The sequence below is a fragment of the Cupressus sempervirens genome, chromosome 10, assembly GCF_028749045.1.
Source record: "Cupressus sempervirens isolate cs-2001-9-10 chromosome 10, ASM2874904v1, whole genome shotgun sequence".
In the NCBI taxonomy this organism is placed as follows: Eukaryota; Viridiplantae; Streptophyta; class Pinopsida; order Cupressales; family Cupressaceae; genus Cupressus; species Cupressus sempervirens.
The window spans coordinates 493,655,432-493,671,642 of record NC_143127.1 but is presented as its reverse complement, the minus strand read 5'-3'; the positions used below and the strand labels follow the sequence as shown (position 1 = coordinate 493,671,642).

The following is a 16,211-nucleotide window of genomic DNA, read 5'->3' as shown; positions in this document are numbered from 1 at the left end:
GATTGGTGATGACAGATAAATCTGAAAGTAATCCGATGTGTATTGGTGGCAGTTGTAATACCAAGAATGATAGAACCCGATGTGAATCGGTAACAGCAGTATATATATATATATATATATATAATGTATTAGTATTACTCGACTGAAGCTAAAGTTTCAACAGGTAATGCCATCCTAATGTGCACAAATTGCTGGGTAAAACACACTAGTTCTAAGTGCTTCACCACCATGAATTTCACAAATCCCTGGCTCAGAATTGTTCCAATTCAACTCACATCCAAACTCACGCAGAGGCAACCTGGAAAGAATAATAATAATAAGCATATCGAACTCCATCTCCAAGAGGAAATAAAATCCTTTCAAACCCTATTGGTCATTGCCTTCTTCCTCATGATACCAGAGAGCTCAATTCATACATTTCAAATGACTTAAACGCATGTAGCCAAAGTCCACTTACTCGATACATATATTGAAATAATGTTAAAATAATGCATGGGCCCATTTGACATTTGGATATATTATTAAAACAAAGGCCTCCTCCTTGGTGCTGCCAACTTTATTATTAAATAATACATGGGCCCCATTCATGGTCATATTATAAAGTTAAAGTTCCAACATTAATTAAATCAGTTGTCAATTAATAAACCTTTATAACATAAGCACAATAACCAAGTCCCATTCCAAGTCTCCAACAGATTGGACCCTTGCTTGCGCTGCCCTGCCAAAGATGGAATGCTCCCAAATGACTCACTACAGATAGGAAGGGCACTACTAAAGCCCCTCAAATCAACCCGTTAGCCCATGAGGGTTGCAATGATTGGCTAACAAATCACAATCTCCAATTCCTGCTGAAAAAGGGACATCACATAATGCGTTGGCTTTTATTCCACAAATGGTGTCATTAAATAATTTTATCAATTTTTCTAACACTTAAATTACATTTTATCTTCATAAGTTCCATGCAATTTTTTTTGAGTATCAAGCTTTATGTTCTTTCTGTGTTTAGATTTTGATTTAGGAATAAAGAAAATCAGTGATCATTCCAATTTTCTTGCTCGAGACCTTCCAAATAAAGATGAGATACAAGTAGAAGAGTATTGTTTCCAATTGAAATTTCCAGTGTAGGAGTTGGACGAGTAAGACAAAAATGAAGTGCTTACATTGTACTTTAGTGTTTAGGAAAACATGTAGGTTTTCAGTAGCAGTGCAGGTGCTTGAACTTTCAGATTTCGTGCCTTGTTTTATAAACAATCACATATTCCTAATTAATAAATGTTGGAAGATGATATTATTTTTTGTGTACATATTAAATTTTTTGGCCACTCTGCAGATTATCTGACAAACCGGAGTATTGGAGGGAAGAAACCAAAGCCATCAGGGGAAGATTGCCAACCCTTGCTGGAATTAAGTGGTTATAACCCTAAAAGACAGGAATTCGAACCTGAATATGACAATGATGCAGAGTTGCCTCTGGCAGAGATGGAATTTAAGGACAATGATTCAGAAACAGACCGCGAGTTGAAGCTGCGCATGTTACATATATATAACTCCAGGTTATTATTAACTGCCAGGGGTTGCATCTGTGACAGTATCATCAGTAAATTTCTTACGATATGCATTTTATTAGTTACTAAAATTTTGCGAAATTGTTCCTTATGGAATGCTCATACAATAGTTTTTTTTCTGATTACATATATTATTGTGAGCTGTTTGTTCTTTACTTATATATTACATGCATGCACAACTACTCATGTAGAAGCCGTGTATCATAATTTTAAACATTGGGTGGGATAGGCATCTGTTAAGGGAATATTGTAACTGTTGGATTAGCTTCTCCAATGGTCTATGCACCTGTTCTTGTTATGTAAGCTTTATAAACAACTATGACTGCCTTATACACAACTTTGGCCCTGCTTCATATTGTCTTACTAGGTGCATGGCTTATTTGTATCTTGGTCTTTGTACCGCATAGGTCTGTAGACGTTGTTAACCAATTAAAAATATAGCTGACAATGATCTTGATAAGTCTTTATTGCACCAGTGTCGAATTGTCTTCTCTATTAGATTTGTCTGACTCTCTTCTCATGTGACATGTCACAATAGTGGAATATATCTACTAATATAAAATTTCCCAAAAATGGATTCTATGTAAAATAGAGAGTTTTTTAGATTGTGTTCAGTTTCCAATTTTTGTTTTAATTTTATGATGTTGCAATTTGTCGAGTATGAAATATTTTGGGGTTTTTATTTGTTGATATGGTATAATTCTTTGATTTCATTTTAATTTTTTTTTTGATTGGTAAAAAGCTGAGGCCAATTTTTTTTATTAATTAAATTAATTTATACAGAGTCTTCGTTCAGTGCAGGGACCGGTAGGAAAGAACGGAGAAAAAAACCTCCAATCTTGCCTGGGACCTAGTCCAAAATATAGAATATATAAAGCTTAAGGAGGCATACCTCCTTGTACAGAAACTTATTAGGGCATACCCTTGTTCATGAAAGGTTTATAAAATTTTCAATTTAGTTATCTTCATAGAGATTATCCATGCCCAATCTGTCCATCCCAATCCCTCCATCTGACATAAATGTACCATAGTAGAGTGAAAGAGAGCCCTTTTCCAGCCTCATCTTTAATAATGTTGATTGCATCTGCAAAACTCAACGCATCTTGACCAAGATAATTGTTAGCTATTTAATATAGACAAACTACTTATAATATTCATATTAAAAGAAAACATATCTCCTTTAGACATATTACCAGAAGAGGTTTGGTAAATTGGCTCAATTTTTTAATTAATTATAGTTTTCGTGAAATGTGAGTTAAAACATATTGCGTCATATTAAGTAGGTTTATTGGTTTAGTGAGAGTCATATTTTGTTATAATAAGATTAGAAATATTAAGGTAACATTTAATTATTGTGGTTGAATCAGAATTTCTCAAAAAGTATATGAAATTTATTATTCAATACTGTAACTAAATGAATTTATGATTATATAGCTGAATTCTGAGCCTCAGACTTTTCTTATGTCAATTATAAGCTATGTTTTATACTGCCATTAAAAACTAATGTAAATAACTTCTACACGAGTATAATTTACATTATGTTTAAAATATAATAATATTACAGTATTAAGACTTTATTATCAGGAGTTTTGATATCGTATAAAATTTACTAATATCTTATTTGCAGATTTCTAAGATAGTGCTAATCTTCTTCTGATTCTGAATCATGAGTGCTAATCTTCTTCTGATTTTGAATCATCCATTTCCAAGATTCTTTCTATTAACCATCTTTTCTCCTTTATCAGTGCTTCACTGTCTTCATCTTCTGATTCAGAATCAAAATCATCAGAGAAATCTTCTTCATTTGAGATTACATTATCCAAAGTGGATTTTGAGACAAGATTGAAGTTGAGTTCAGAGTTCATTTCGTAATTCTTATCAGTCTTATCTACCTTAATCCGGGTACTTGATATTTTAGTGCTATTATTGACAGCGGTCTTGAATTGAGCTTGAATGATGTCTGAGGATCTAACTTTTTCCTTTAATGGTTTAGACATAATTATGTTCTCATTTATCATATTAGGACCTGGTCTAAGGGGTGTGTTTGGATGTGGATCGATTGCCTTTTTAACATTCTTATCTGCAATTTTAAAATTGTTTATATTTTCTTTATGTTCCTTGATAGACATAGATCTTTTGTTCTGAGATTTTGGTGGTGATTGTCCATCTTAGTACCTTCCTCCTTAGATATGAATTCTTCATTGGGAATCTGAGAGGCCTTGTTTCCTTCTTCTATAATCTCCTCTTTCTCAATATCATTGTTCTTTATTTCATTTTCTGTTTTTTTCTTTATCCATTCATGCTTAGTCTTTTCTATATCTATATTAGATTGATGGTAAAAAGTATAAAGAGTGAGTTTTTTTGGGCAGAATAATAAGGCTTTTCTCCATCTGATTCAAATCCTTGTCAAATATGGGTTTGAGATAATGAAATTCTGATTCAAGTTTTATCAACAGTTTAACATTATTAGTGGTTGTAAATCCTCCAAACCCTATAGTTTCTCCTAGCAAATTGCTGACGCTTTTCAAGATAATACTATGCATTAACTCTACTGGGTAATTAGGGAATCATCTCTAGGTTGGATTTAGATTATCTAAATTTGTTTAGGTTGAATTCTGGGGTCCATTTTAAATTTTTTATGGGATATCCTTCCATAAAAATTAAGGGCTGTTCTAAGATAGCATTCCGTATTTTTTTCTTTCACATTCCAAATATAATATATTTGCCGATGGAGATGTGATACTTGGTAATTTATTACTTTTTTAATTTGTTCTAGTAATTTTGCAGAGTTTGATGTTGATTCCTTCAGTAAGCATGGAGTCCTAAATTGCAGAATTTGTGCTAGTTTTCCTCTGTATAAAAGTCGCTAATTATTTCTTGAATGCATTCTTCTTTTGAGATAGATGATTAAATTTTTTAACGGCTTCTAGGTCTTCCTTGCCTTGATTCTGAATTTCTGGTGCATATTTGTGGTTATAGATGTTTGTTAGGTAACTGAGAGGGGGGGCGGTGGGTGAATCAGTTATAACTAGTTATCCTATGGGCCTTAAAAACACTTTTGTACCAATTCAAACTCCTTAAAATTTCAGATTAATAACTCGGTAATAAGATCTGTCATCACAATTCAGACTTATTAAACTTTGCATCAACTATCATCTTACTACTCCTTAATATATCAAGTATCAGAGTGAGCGTCTAGCTTATACTGAGTTTCAACAATAAATAGTTAACATAAAATTAACTTGCAACACAATAAGCATTCACACATTTGACACAAGTATTTAATGTGGAAACCTTGTAAAGGGAAAAAGCACCTGGGAATCGACAACCCAAATATTTTCACTCTTCTGAAGTGAGCTCTGTTAGGAGCCAACCTTGTTAAAGGTTACATACGCATTTTAATGTGACCTTGTTAGAGGGTTTTCACCAAAGGTCATCTAGAGCTTATCACTCCTTGACATTTCTGAAGAGTGACTTGCTCTAAAGGACTTACAAACATTGCTATTGAATGTTACCATATAGGAGTTCAAAGACTTGTTAGGTCCACTCAGATAAGAGATTTTCTGCTACAATGGTAAGAAAGTAACGGTGAAATGATATGTTAGGTTTTAGCACTACCTTGCTTGTTCAGATCTTCGCTTTGCTCTATCTCTTTCTTTTGATCCCTTTCCGGCCGATTCTCACACTTCACACTTCACACTTCACACTTCAACTTAGCATTTCCTCTCTATGCTCCACAAAGTTTCCGAGACGGGGATGTCTAAGGGGACAGGGACGTGTTTCCGGTATGGGTACTGGTCAAAGCCAAAATTTAGGGGATGGGCACATTAGGGGACGACGATTAAAGACAGCTATTTTTTTTATATAGAGACAAAATTCAAACATGCCTATCATAACATTGATAAACCATTTACTATAAAAATTTTAGAAGATCAATATATGGAATATTATCAAATGGCAAATACTAAGTACTTCCATTATAACAATATCACATACATATATAGCAAAAATCAAAATGCCTAAAGGCTCCAAGTATCATGCTGAAATTAGAATGAAATAAAGAGAAGTCGAATTAAAATAGTTAGTAAATACTAAAAGCAATCTTTCCTCACTGAACACAATCTTTCCTCACTGTTGCTATTGCACTTATGTTTTTTTTCTTCCTCTTAGGAAGTATGTCAAATCTAAAAATGATTAGAAGAGTTAGTGTTTTAATGGACCAAACATGGGTTGCATATTTTAATTATGTCTTTAAGACGACTAGGGGCCGCTTAGACAACAAAAATTAGAAAAAAAAAAAGAATTTTGGGGGGCATTTTGCCTTCACCAGATTGGCTGGAAAAAAGGGGACAACCAGTAGATTTGGGGACGGATAGGGGATGGCAAAACTGTCCCCGGTACTGCTGGTCGTCCCCAAGTTTCTTGTCAAAAAAATTGGCTGTTTCAGGGACATTTCCAAATTTTCCAAAAAGGAGATGAATCAGGGGACGGCCAAAATTTGTTCCCGTGTCCTTTTTTTGTCCCCGGTATAGGTATGACCCCAAAACCATAGGGGACGTGTCCCCGTGGAACACTGCTTCCTCTGCGTGATCTTCACAATACTGTTTAGCTCGGTTCACCTTATTCTTTCTTCTTCCACTTCAATTTGCATCAGCAACAATCAACAAAGAGCATCTTTATCATCCTTTAAATAGAAAACTTCTGCCGTTCCAGATTTTTCCGCTTAATCACAATCGTAGATCTTCAACATCAAATTCATTGAAAGTAGACGCTCGGGAAATAGACTTCCACCTTGAACTTTGTGCTTCATTTCAAATTGATAATTCTCCTTCATCAGATCTTCTTTGAATTTTTCTTGTCGTTGATCTCATAACAAACTTCGTCTTTCTCCTTGAAAGTTCTCGAACATTCTTAATTTTCATTGAATGTCGGTCTCAGATCAAATCTTTTCTAAACTTGTTCTTCTTGTTCATACTTGGTGAACATTACGACTTGCTCGGTTAACATTGAAATTACGCAATTAACACTAAACTTCTTCACTTCTTTATCAGGTGCTCGGTGACAACTGTAGTAGCTCGGTTAATACTATATTGTTTATTCACCTACCAAACTGTCTTGCTTATAAATGATTTCAAACACTTAATCAAATCATGTAAAACAATCAAACCAACATTATATAGTCAAAGTCTAACTCATTCAAGTGCCCATTGAATACCATACACCTATCAACACTCTAATTCATCATACTTTCTTCAAATCTTCTTCATCAATCAAATGATAAGACACTTTACTGAATTAGCATAATGTCTAACCAATTAAGGCTTGATATCAATGACAACGTAACAACTGATATGACTCTTCCACATACACTAACAACATTATACTGACAATGTTATCATGCCGTAATTCTGAAATATGCTTATTGTTAAGGGCATGTTTAGTTCTTTTGTATGCGAATTTCTGCCTTTCTTCTATGCTTGCTGAAAGTTTATTTGTATTAATTCTTTTTCTCTCATGATGAGTGATTGGATTAATATCTCCTAGGGCATCAAATTTGTTTTGAGTTTGGACTGTATATATTGTGTTTGAGAGATTCCTTCCTTCAGAATAATGAAGAGTAAATGGGCCTGCATTGTCTTTTCCCTGTTTTTTGCAAACTTTAATCAGATTTTTTGTTTCGCCTTCTGCCTTCTCTGCGTTTTGCACAATTGAAAGCCATTATTTAAGTGGGTGGACCAGATCGAATGATAAATGTTGATCAAGATTGTGGCAGGACCAGAGCTCGGCACTTAGTGGGCTGGATCGCTGCGGCCTTTGTTTGCAGGCTGGGTAGATGACGATGTTGTTTATCTCAGCACTGTAGGCACATGTGCCACTGATCCGATCTTGGGTTTGACGGCACTAGGAATGCCAGCAGATGAATTGCCTAGTTAATGTTTAGGCAGATCGTGCTTAGGCTGGAGTCAATAATAAATGTGGAGCTTGGTGTGTGGTGAGTGAAGACTATCAGATCAATGCTTGGCCTGAGAACAGATCAGATCAAGCCTGTGTGTCTACGCTCAACAATCTTGGGAGGCAGTGAATGCCTCAATGAACATCGATGCACCCAAGATGTCTGATAGAGAATGTCGTGGCTCGACAATATCTGTGTGGCCTTGTCGGAATGGATCACCTCAGCACTATAATGCTCTAACTGTATTATTTGCCAAAAAATGCTTAGTGCAGTGCGCTGTGGGCTCAGGCAATGAGAAGGATGTGCTTCTGATCATGGATATTAGATCGCAGCTACCTGATTAAATCGCTGCTATCAAAGGATAAGATTTGCTACTAATATCTGGAATTTTGTTGCTAATAGCAGAGCTCCCTCATTTTCCGTTCACTCTTCAATTGTTTTTTTATTGTCCTCATTCTTTAATTTCATTTTAATGCACTATTCATTTAGATTTTTGAATTGCTGTTTAAGGTTCTATGACTAGTGGATGGGGATAGAAACCTATGGGAAGTCTGTATGAGGATGTGGGTAAAGCTAAAGAAGCAATTCAATATTTTTATTGGCCAAGCAAAACCAAATATGAACCTATATGGCACATTATTGATCAAAGGTGTAAAGCAATTACTCCAACATATTTATATTGCTGCTTACTATTTGAAACTCAAGCTCTCACCTTCTTTTCATTCAGAATAGATATACATGTTTTGCTTGGCTCAAAACGTGTAGTGAGAGGTTGGTCCCAATAAAAACCTTTGAGACCTCATATACATTGTGGTACAATGCTATAAAGAGACATAAGGGAATTTTTTTCTTTCAATTTTATAAATTCGATTCATAGGAGGGAATTTGTAGCCAGGGAGGAAATAAATGACATATACTATTTATTACATCTTTTTTATTATAGCAATATTCTTACAATATTATAAATGAAATTCTTGTAGATTAGTTGTGGGAAGATTTTGCTACCACAATATTGATTCTTTAAAAGCTTGTCATGTGCGTTTCATCCCACCTTAGAATGCTTTCGGTTGGGATTGCAAGTGGATTGTTTTCGAGGCCATTAAAAAGGCAACGTGTTGACTCAAAGTATGTGCCGGAAGAGTTGAATTGTGCAATAAAAGCTTTTCTTCCCTAGATTTTGAAAGGTCGCACATTCCTTCTACTGTTGGGATAAAACCATGTCTTTCAGAATCATCCCATTGTTTACTGTACCATCCCTTAATGAAATTAGCATTTGTAGAATGGCCTCCTAATGTAATTAACAGTTTCACTGCATTGGTTCCTAGTGTGTGCAAAGGATATAAATTTCGGAAAATTTAATTCTTTGGAGAAATTGGTTTCTCTGGATAGTCATGGATCACATCTCCCTTCTTATAGACACTTCCGTTTGCGCAAAAACTTATCAAGACACTCAGTGAGGATAGAGTTCTACTTTCGTCTTGGAGTACCACTTTATGTGACACAATGCTTTTTCCTTGAGTCCCACTTGCAAAGACTCTATAGGTTCTTCTAGTCCCCATGTCTTCATCATCAAACACATCATCTCCAAATGCATCCAAAGCTGAAAGTGGACGAATCATAGAGGATTTCTGTTCTTGGCTTGTCCATGTAACCTTTATTTGCCTAGGGACAGTGATAATTTACTCACTTTTAGTTAATGGTCCCTTCAGTGCCGTGTAATATCGCTGTTTGGTTTAGAACTTAAAATTTCCCTAGTACCTGGTATAGTTTTGTCAAATGCTCATTCTGCGAAGTTTGAACTGAAATTCCTTGAATTTCTGAATTCAGAGACACTGAAGGAATTGGTTATAAAATCTTCAGTTCTATTAATTTTCAAGAGGCATCATGGATTTCCCAAACGTATACATTGCATTCGTATAAAGACGAATAGCGTATACTAAATTTATTCAACACCCAGATGGAAATTGTTTATTGACCAGTATCTTTTCACCCAAAAATGTTCACAACAGAATTGTAAACATGAAAGATGACATTCAAGCAGTGATTCACAGCAAAACTGCACCCTACAAGAGTCCTTCAAAATTGGTGATTTTGTAAATGAACACAACAAATAGAAGAGATGATATGGTGTGGAGATAGCAGCCCTTGGGACTGTTAATCACCGATTCTGTAGATATGACTCGTGCCTCTAAATTACCATAGCAATATTTCTGTAAATTCTGTTTTTTGTCTCAGTTCTATGGCAGAGAGGATGAACACCCACTACAGATGTCCCACAATGGAGAGATCACCATCCGTAAACCTTTCTCAGACCCCTATAATCTATGGTAAGTAACCAGCAGTAATGTCATCAGAAAACCATTGCAGTCATCCTGTTTCAACTAACTCGCAAGTTTAATTGATGACATCCAGGTCCAGGTATAAAACACAACTTGCCAAATGATTAACACAATACCCCACCCGATCACAATCCTTAACCTGTTGAGTTATGGTCTTTAGTAGGATAAACCTGTGAGATCAATTAATAAAATAATAATGATTTATACACACGCACACACACACACAATTATATTAAAGATTATCATTATATTATATTAATGAATAGACATGCCCCATGAAGGAACTTGTCTCCTCTTGGTTTATTCCTTGTACAAATACAAAGAGATCGCTGCCATTTGAAAAACACATACCAAACAAAATGGCAGCGCTATTGTGTTTGCAGCGATCCTCATAAAAAACATGGTATCAGAGCAGGCTGCAAATGCATTAAAAAGATAAGTGCGTGCAATTAGCGGGCCAGTACATACTATCGAGCATTCTAATAAAGAAGGCGACATTGCAAATAAAATGTTTACTTGAAAAATGAATAAATAGACAGTCAGTAACTGGAAAGAGAGACTGATCTGAATTTTCCCGAGGAGAAATTACAAAACCATCGACATGGAGTATGAAGAAAAAAGCAATAATGGCAATTGGTAGTGGAGCATACAGAGGTCAACACATAAAAACAATCAGGTTGATCTGTGGCAGTCAGTGAATAAGGGAAGATAACCTACGGAGAATCCCTTACTCAATATACGATAGTCTCGAGTGAATCAATTCCAATGCTTCTAGAACTCTTTGATCATATGGACAATTGGACTCCAGGAAAGTCGGCAATAACAAATACACTAATATCAATAAGAGTACGAATTATTGCACCATATTGGGACTAAACCAGCAGATTAATTAATCACCATTCAATCATTGGATGATAGAATCCTAGTCATTATGCAAAAACATAGTCAACAAATTGAAAATTTATAAATCAAATGTTATTATTAGTAAAGACAGCAAACAAGAAAATAGGAAGGTAATACCGCAAGGAGAAAACAATTTTAATTAAACAATATCTGAGGCATTTGAACAACGAATGACATTCTATAGACAACGGAGAAAAACATAAAAGCAAGGAACAATAAAAGATCCAACACTAGGGCTTCCTCGTGAGCATTCATGACAAAACCAACATTCACAGGAGGAAATGTACAATCATATTGAGGGATGTCTCGAGTTCTTTCCTCAGCTAGAGATAATCGTGAGTGAAAACCAGATAATTGAGAATATTAGGCATTGACTCATCAAATTGAGCACAAATATTGGATGAGGATGTGACTAACAAAGGCCCCATTATATATTTATTATGTCAGCGACTATACAAGCACAAAACAAGAGAAAGATACAACATCAAACTAAAATCGGGAAACATAACTAGGAAGGATTAAGAACCTTACACTAGTGACATATTGGATTCGATATCAAAGGCAAGGAGGGACATATAGACACTAAGGTGACTTGGACGTGGGTTAAATTGTTCATCGACTCCACCGATTGGATCACCGCATATTAACATTGTCAAGGACCAATCATGCTAATAATACGAAGGGGGATGTCAAACTCATAAACGACATCCATATGCAATACCTCAAGGCATATCAGACAATGTTTCCAGCCATGTGGCTTTGAGATTGACGGTGGTTGCACGCTTATCCAATTTAGAATCATTCTGTGGGTCCAAGAAACTATTGGAAATAAACAAGCATTCAGAAAATGCCAAAGAAAGAATATAGGGAGTCGAAATTAGGTTTGACCTAATATCATCCACGGGAGACATAACATGTTATGAGTAATGTCCCATGTCATGCGGGCATGGAGGACCCACCACCAATTGAGTAGATATAAAAGGGAGGAGATTTAAATATAAGAAGGTAAAATTAAGGTTGTTTTGTTATAATTTCTATACATTGAATTTATTATTGTTTTGATTCATTACCTCACACCCTAGAGGCTTGATAGAGCAGATAACTTGAGGATCTTGGGTGTTGATTAAAAAGTTTGAACAAAAGATAAATGAAGATTAAGATGAATTAAAGTTTATTTATGTTGTATATATATATGTGTGTGTGTGTGTGATGCGCAATGATCAGGGATCATCATCACCTGGATCTGTGCCCTTTCTGCAATCAGCATGAAAACCCAACCAGTAATCAGCAGATCAGTGCCTTAACCAATGGAATATTTATCACATTACTATCAATTACTTAAAATGTTAAAGTAACCCTTAGAGACAATCAGCGATCACTTTTAGACAGCTGTTATCACTTTTAGACAGCTGTTATTAAATTTTCAACTATTGTATTCCTAATATAATTATATATATATCATAAAAGAACTCTTCGTTTTATATGTATTCAATATTCGCCATATATATATATATATATATATATATACATTTGCTATTAAATTAATAACATTAAATTTTCAACTATTGTATTCCTAATATAATAAATCTCTTTTGTATTTATTGTATTTCTGTACATACTATAAGAGCTATATGCCTTGATATTTTCCTCCGAGAATGTTATTGCAGGAAAAGAGTGGATTGATATCAAATTCAGAGGGAGTTTGACTCGTCTGTCTAAAGGAGCAGATAGAGGTTATGTTTCAATTGATTTTTGAAGATCTTGATCATATTAGAATCAGAGGGAGTTTTCACTACATGTAACTATTTGGTATCATGCGTATCACTACATGATTGATATCATGAAGAAGTGACGACTTCCAAATGATCATCACTTGTATTTGCAAGAGTTATTGAAAGGTGATGATCTTACAATAACTTAATTTTCTATTATGATGGATATCATACGATGTCTATGGATCATGATAGATTATACCTTTCATGGTGGATGTTTATATGGTACACATTATGAGAATGTGTGTGCACATACCTTATAAACATTTTTTAGTACTTGGTGAATATCACGTGTTGATATTTTGGAAGACTGATACTCATGATATCAGATGTGATATCAAACCTTTTGAGTACTTGGTGAATATCACGTGTTGATATTTTGGAAGACCAATACTCATGATATCAAATGTGATATCAAACATTTTTGAGTTGGTGAATATCATATGTTGATATTTTAGGAGACCAATATTCATGATATCAAATGTGATATCAAAATGGTGAATATCATATGTTGATATTTTGCATACCATTATCTTCTTTGAATGGTGAATATCATATGTTGATATTTTGCATACCATTATCTTCTTTGAGTACATGGTGAATATCATATGTCGATGTTCTGCAAGCCATTACTCAGTGTATTTGGTGAATGTCATGTGTTGATGCTCTGGAAGACCAATGCTCATGATATCAAAATGATATCTTTTGGTAAAAAATATTAATCTTGCTAACTTGATATTACTTTGAGGTAATACACATGCTAAGAGAGTGTTGATGTTTGGTAGCTTTAGTAGGATAAACTTGTGAGCTAAAATAATATAATAGTAATGATTCACACACACACACACACACACACACACACACACACACACACACACACACTCTCATAACTAAGATTTAATGAATAGACATGTCCCATGAAGAGACATGTCCCTTCAAAGAGACATGTCCCATGAAGGGACATGTCTCTTCTTGGTTTATTCCTCATACAAATACAAAGAGATCACTGCCATTTGAATAACACATACCAAACAAAATGGCAGTGCTATTACATTTGCAGCGATCCTCATAAGAACAATATGACCCACACTTTCTTCGACTCAGAACACTTGGCATCAATCCTTCAACTTCATCGCAGCTTCCAAACAAGTTATGCACCGTCCAGATGCAAATTTACCTCTCAGAGATTGGGTTTGCATCCAATCACAATTCCAAAGGGTTTCGTCTTTAGAACAAATTGCAGTCACAGAGACAACAATGATTTAATTCTTCAGAAATTCTTCTTACATACCCCATCCAAATGAGATTCCTGCTTATATATTTTCAAATGAGTGTCCTTGTGTATTACAACAAAGAGCGCACATGAGCATTAAATAAATATTAGGCACTCTATGAAGTCACTTTCATATATAATGTAACTTTATTATAATTGACTTAAACATTACAACATCAAATAATTTAATTTTTACACCATGATTCCACAAACCAAATGGTGACTGCCTGGCATCTCTCACGAACCAAATATTAGCCCGGCTGGAATGGGAAAATGGGCTAATCGTGTTCCCATAAGGGTTATACAAGAGAAGGGGACATGACATGCTGGTCATGCCTGCTCTTGTACCTTACTTGAAACCTCTCATGTTGCTCATTCACCTTGAGGTTGATTTGTCAGATCTGGTCAATGAACTTAGTTGCTTTCATCACATCAAGTGGAGATGATTTACTTGGTCACATCAAGTGCAGATTTTTTAAAAGCTTACTTCAATTTTTTCTTGTTTCTTCTCTTCTTAGAATGTATCTCTGTCAAATTTGTCTTTTCCATGTCAAAAATTTCTTGGCTAATGCATGTTCTTTGGAGCAATTCATGTATGCTTGCTGTTAATCACCCAATTCTGTTTTGAAATTGTCTTCAACATGCTGCTTACCAAGTATGTTGAACTCACATTCAGATTATTTATTCTGACCGGATTATCTATTTTTGAGGAGAGGATTTTGGGCTGAAAGTTCTTTTCTTTTTGAAGATCTGGTCATTGTTATACACCTTCCACAATTCCAAGGATTAAAAATCTCCTTTGATGCCAAAATGATCCATAATTTCCTCAAATTGCCTGTAGAAATTAGCAAACTGCACAACTAAATTATACTTCTATTTGAATTTTTCAATTGATAACTCAAGAGAATTGTATGTTTGGCAAATGTAAATTGAAACGGGGAAACACTAGTAGAAGTAAAATCAAAATATGAAATTTTCATCTAGGAAAACTTTGGGATTTGGAAACTCAAAAAACTAGTTGGCAGAAACAATTGCATGTCTACTGAATCTTATTAGATTAAATAACAATCATGACAGACAGTGGATACAACCAAAATTATTTTCCCATGCTTCCTGTTAAGCTGGCTTTTTTACTTTTGATTTTTCCTAATTTCATTCACTACAACACTCACAAGCCTCTAGCGATATTATCATTTATCTGCCATCTCCATATCTTATTATAGGTTCTGGAAAATCCTAGTTGTGCACTGAAAGGTCTTCTTGCCCACATTTTCAAGAATAGGTTTGCTTTGGTTGTTTCACATGCTTGTTCGTGTAGAAGGGACAACATTGCTCCTTTCAGCAGACTGGTTAAGGTGGAACTGCTCCTATAGGTGAATTAGCAGTTTTGAAATTGCTTCCTAATGTAATTGGGGGTTTTATCTTAAGATAGCTCAGGTTGTGTCAAAATATGCAATTTTGTGAAAACTTCATTTGTTTGAGGAACATACTTGTGTTAATTCTGATTCTATCCTATTGCTGTTCTGACCTCTGAGAATCTATGAAATGAGCCTATTTAAGGCATTACTGGAGTATAAGTGAGCCTACAAACCAAGTGCTCTCCTACTGTGGGCATACTTTGGAGGTGTCATTTATTATATGCTAACAGATTAATCCAGTGAGTGCTTGGATTCATAATGGACATGAATGTGCTAGGGGTATTTGTTGAGCCTAAAAGGCATGAGAACCCATTATGACAGACTGCAATTTTTTGTGAAAATTGTCTTCTAAAAGCAGTATATTATGTGGGCAGAACCCTGGTTTGACATTCAGAATATAAACCTAGGCCTGAAGGGACTCACTAAGACCCCTACATGCAATGTACTTGAACAGTAAGCTGAATCAAGTAAGAGAAATATATAATAGAAAGATGAGATGAGAAAGAAAAAAGGAGAGGAAGATGAAAAATAAAAACACAAGCATTTGATTTTACCCTTCATTGATTTCTCTTGTACTCAATGAATAAGTTTTTCATTTACTAACAATTACAAAACATGTACTAAGAAAATTTGGAGGATAGTGTTGAGGGCGATAATGTACAATATCTCTTTGGATGGATGTTTTTCCAGAATTTGCTCCTATCATTTTGCACTTCTAAACCTTTTTAGGCACAATAAGAAAGTTTCCATTCCTTTTTTCACGTTTACTACTCTCAATGCTAGCATCAATGTTATCCGGTCTCAGGAGGTCACTAATTCCCCATTGCATGATGGCTTAATGGTTCTCATATATGAACATATCAAGGCTAATTCTGTTGGAATGCACATTCATGAGAATCCTGATTCTGGATGAGGAAACGAAAGATTCTGTTTTCTTTGATGATGAGAATTTCTCTGACACCGATACAAGCAAGGATTCTGAGTTAGA

At 34.9% G+C, this 16,211-nt stretch overlaps 1 protein-coding gene across 2 annotated transcripts in view; it reads left to right on the top strand.

Annotated features, from left to right (window-relative positions):
- ADA2B (ADA2 2B) overlaps nt 1-16,211 on the top strand; it is a 77,453-nt gene that overhangs the window by 36,922 nt on the left and 24,320 nt on the right. For both annotated transcript variants that reach the window (XM_089807016.1, XM_089807017.1), the window contains exon 11: nt 1,331-1,553. In XM_089807016.1, the coding sequence (XP_089663142.1) occupies nt 1,331-1,553 (223 nt within the window). The remainder of the gene's footprint in view (nt 1-1,330; nt 1,554-16,211) is intronic.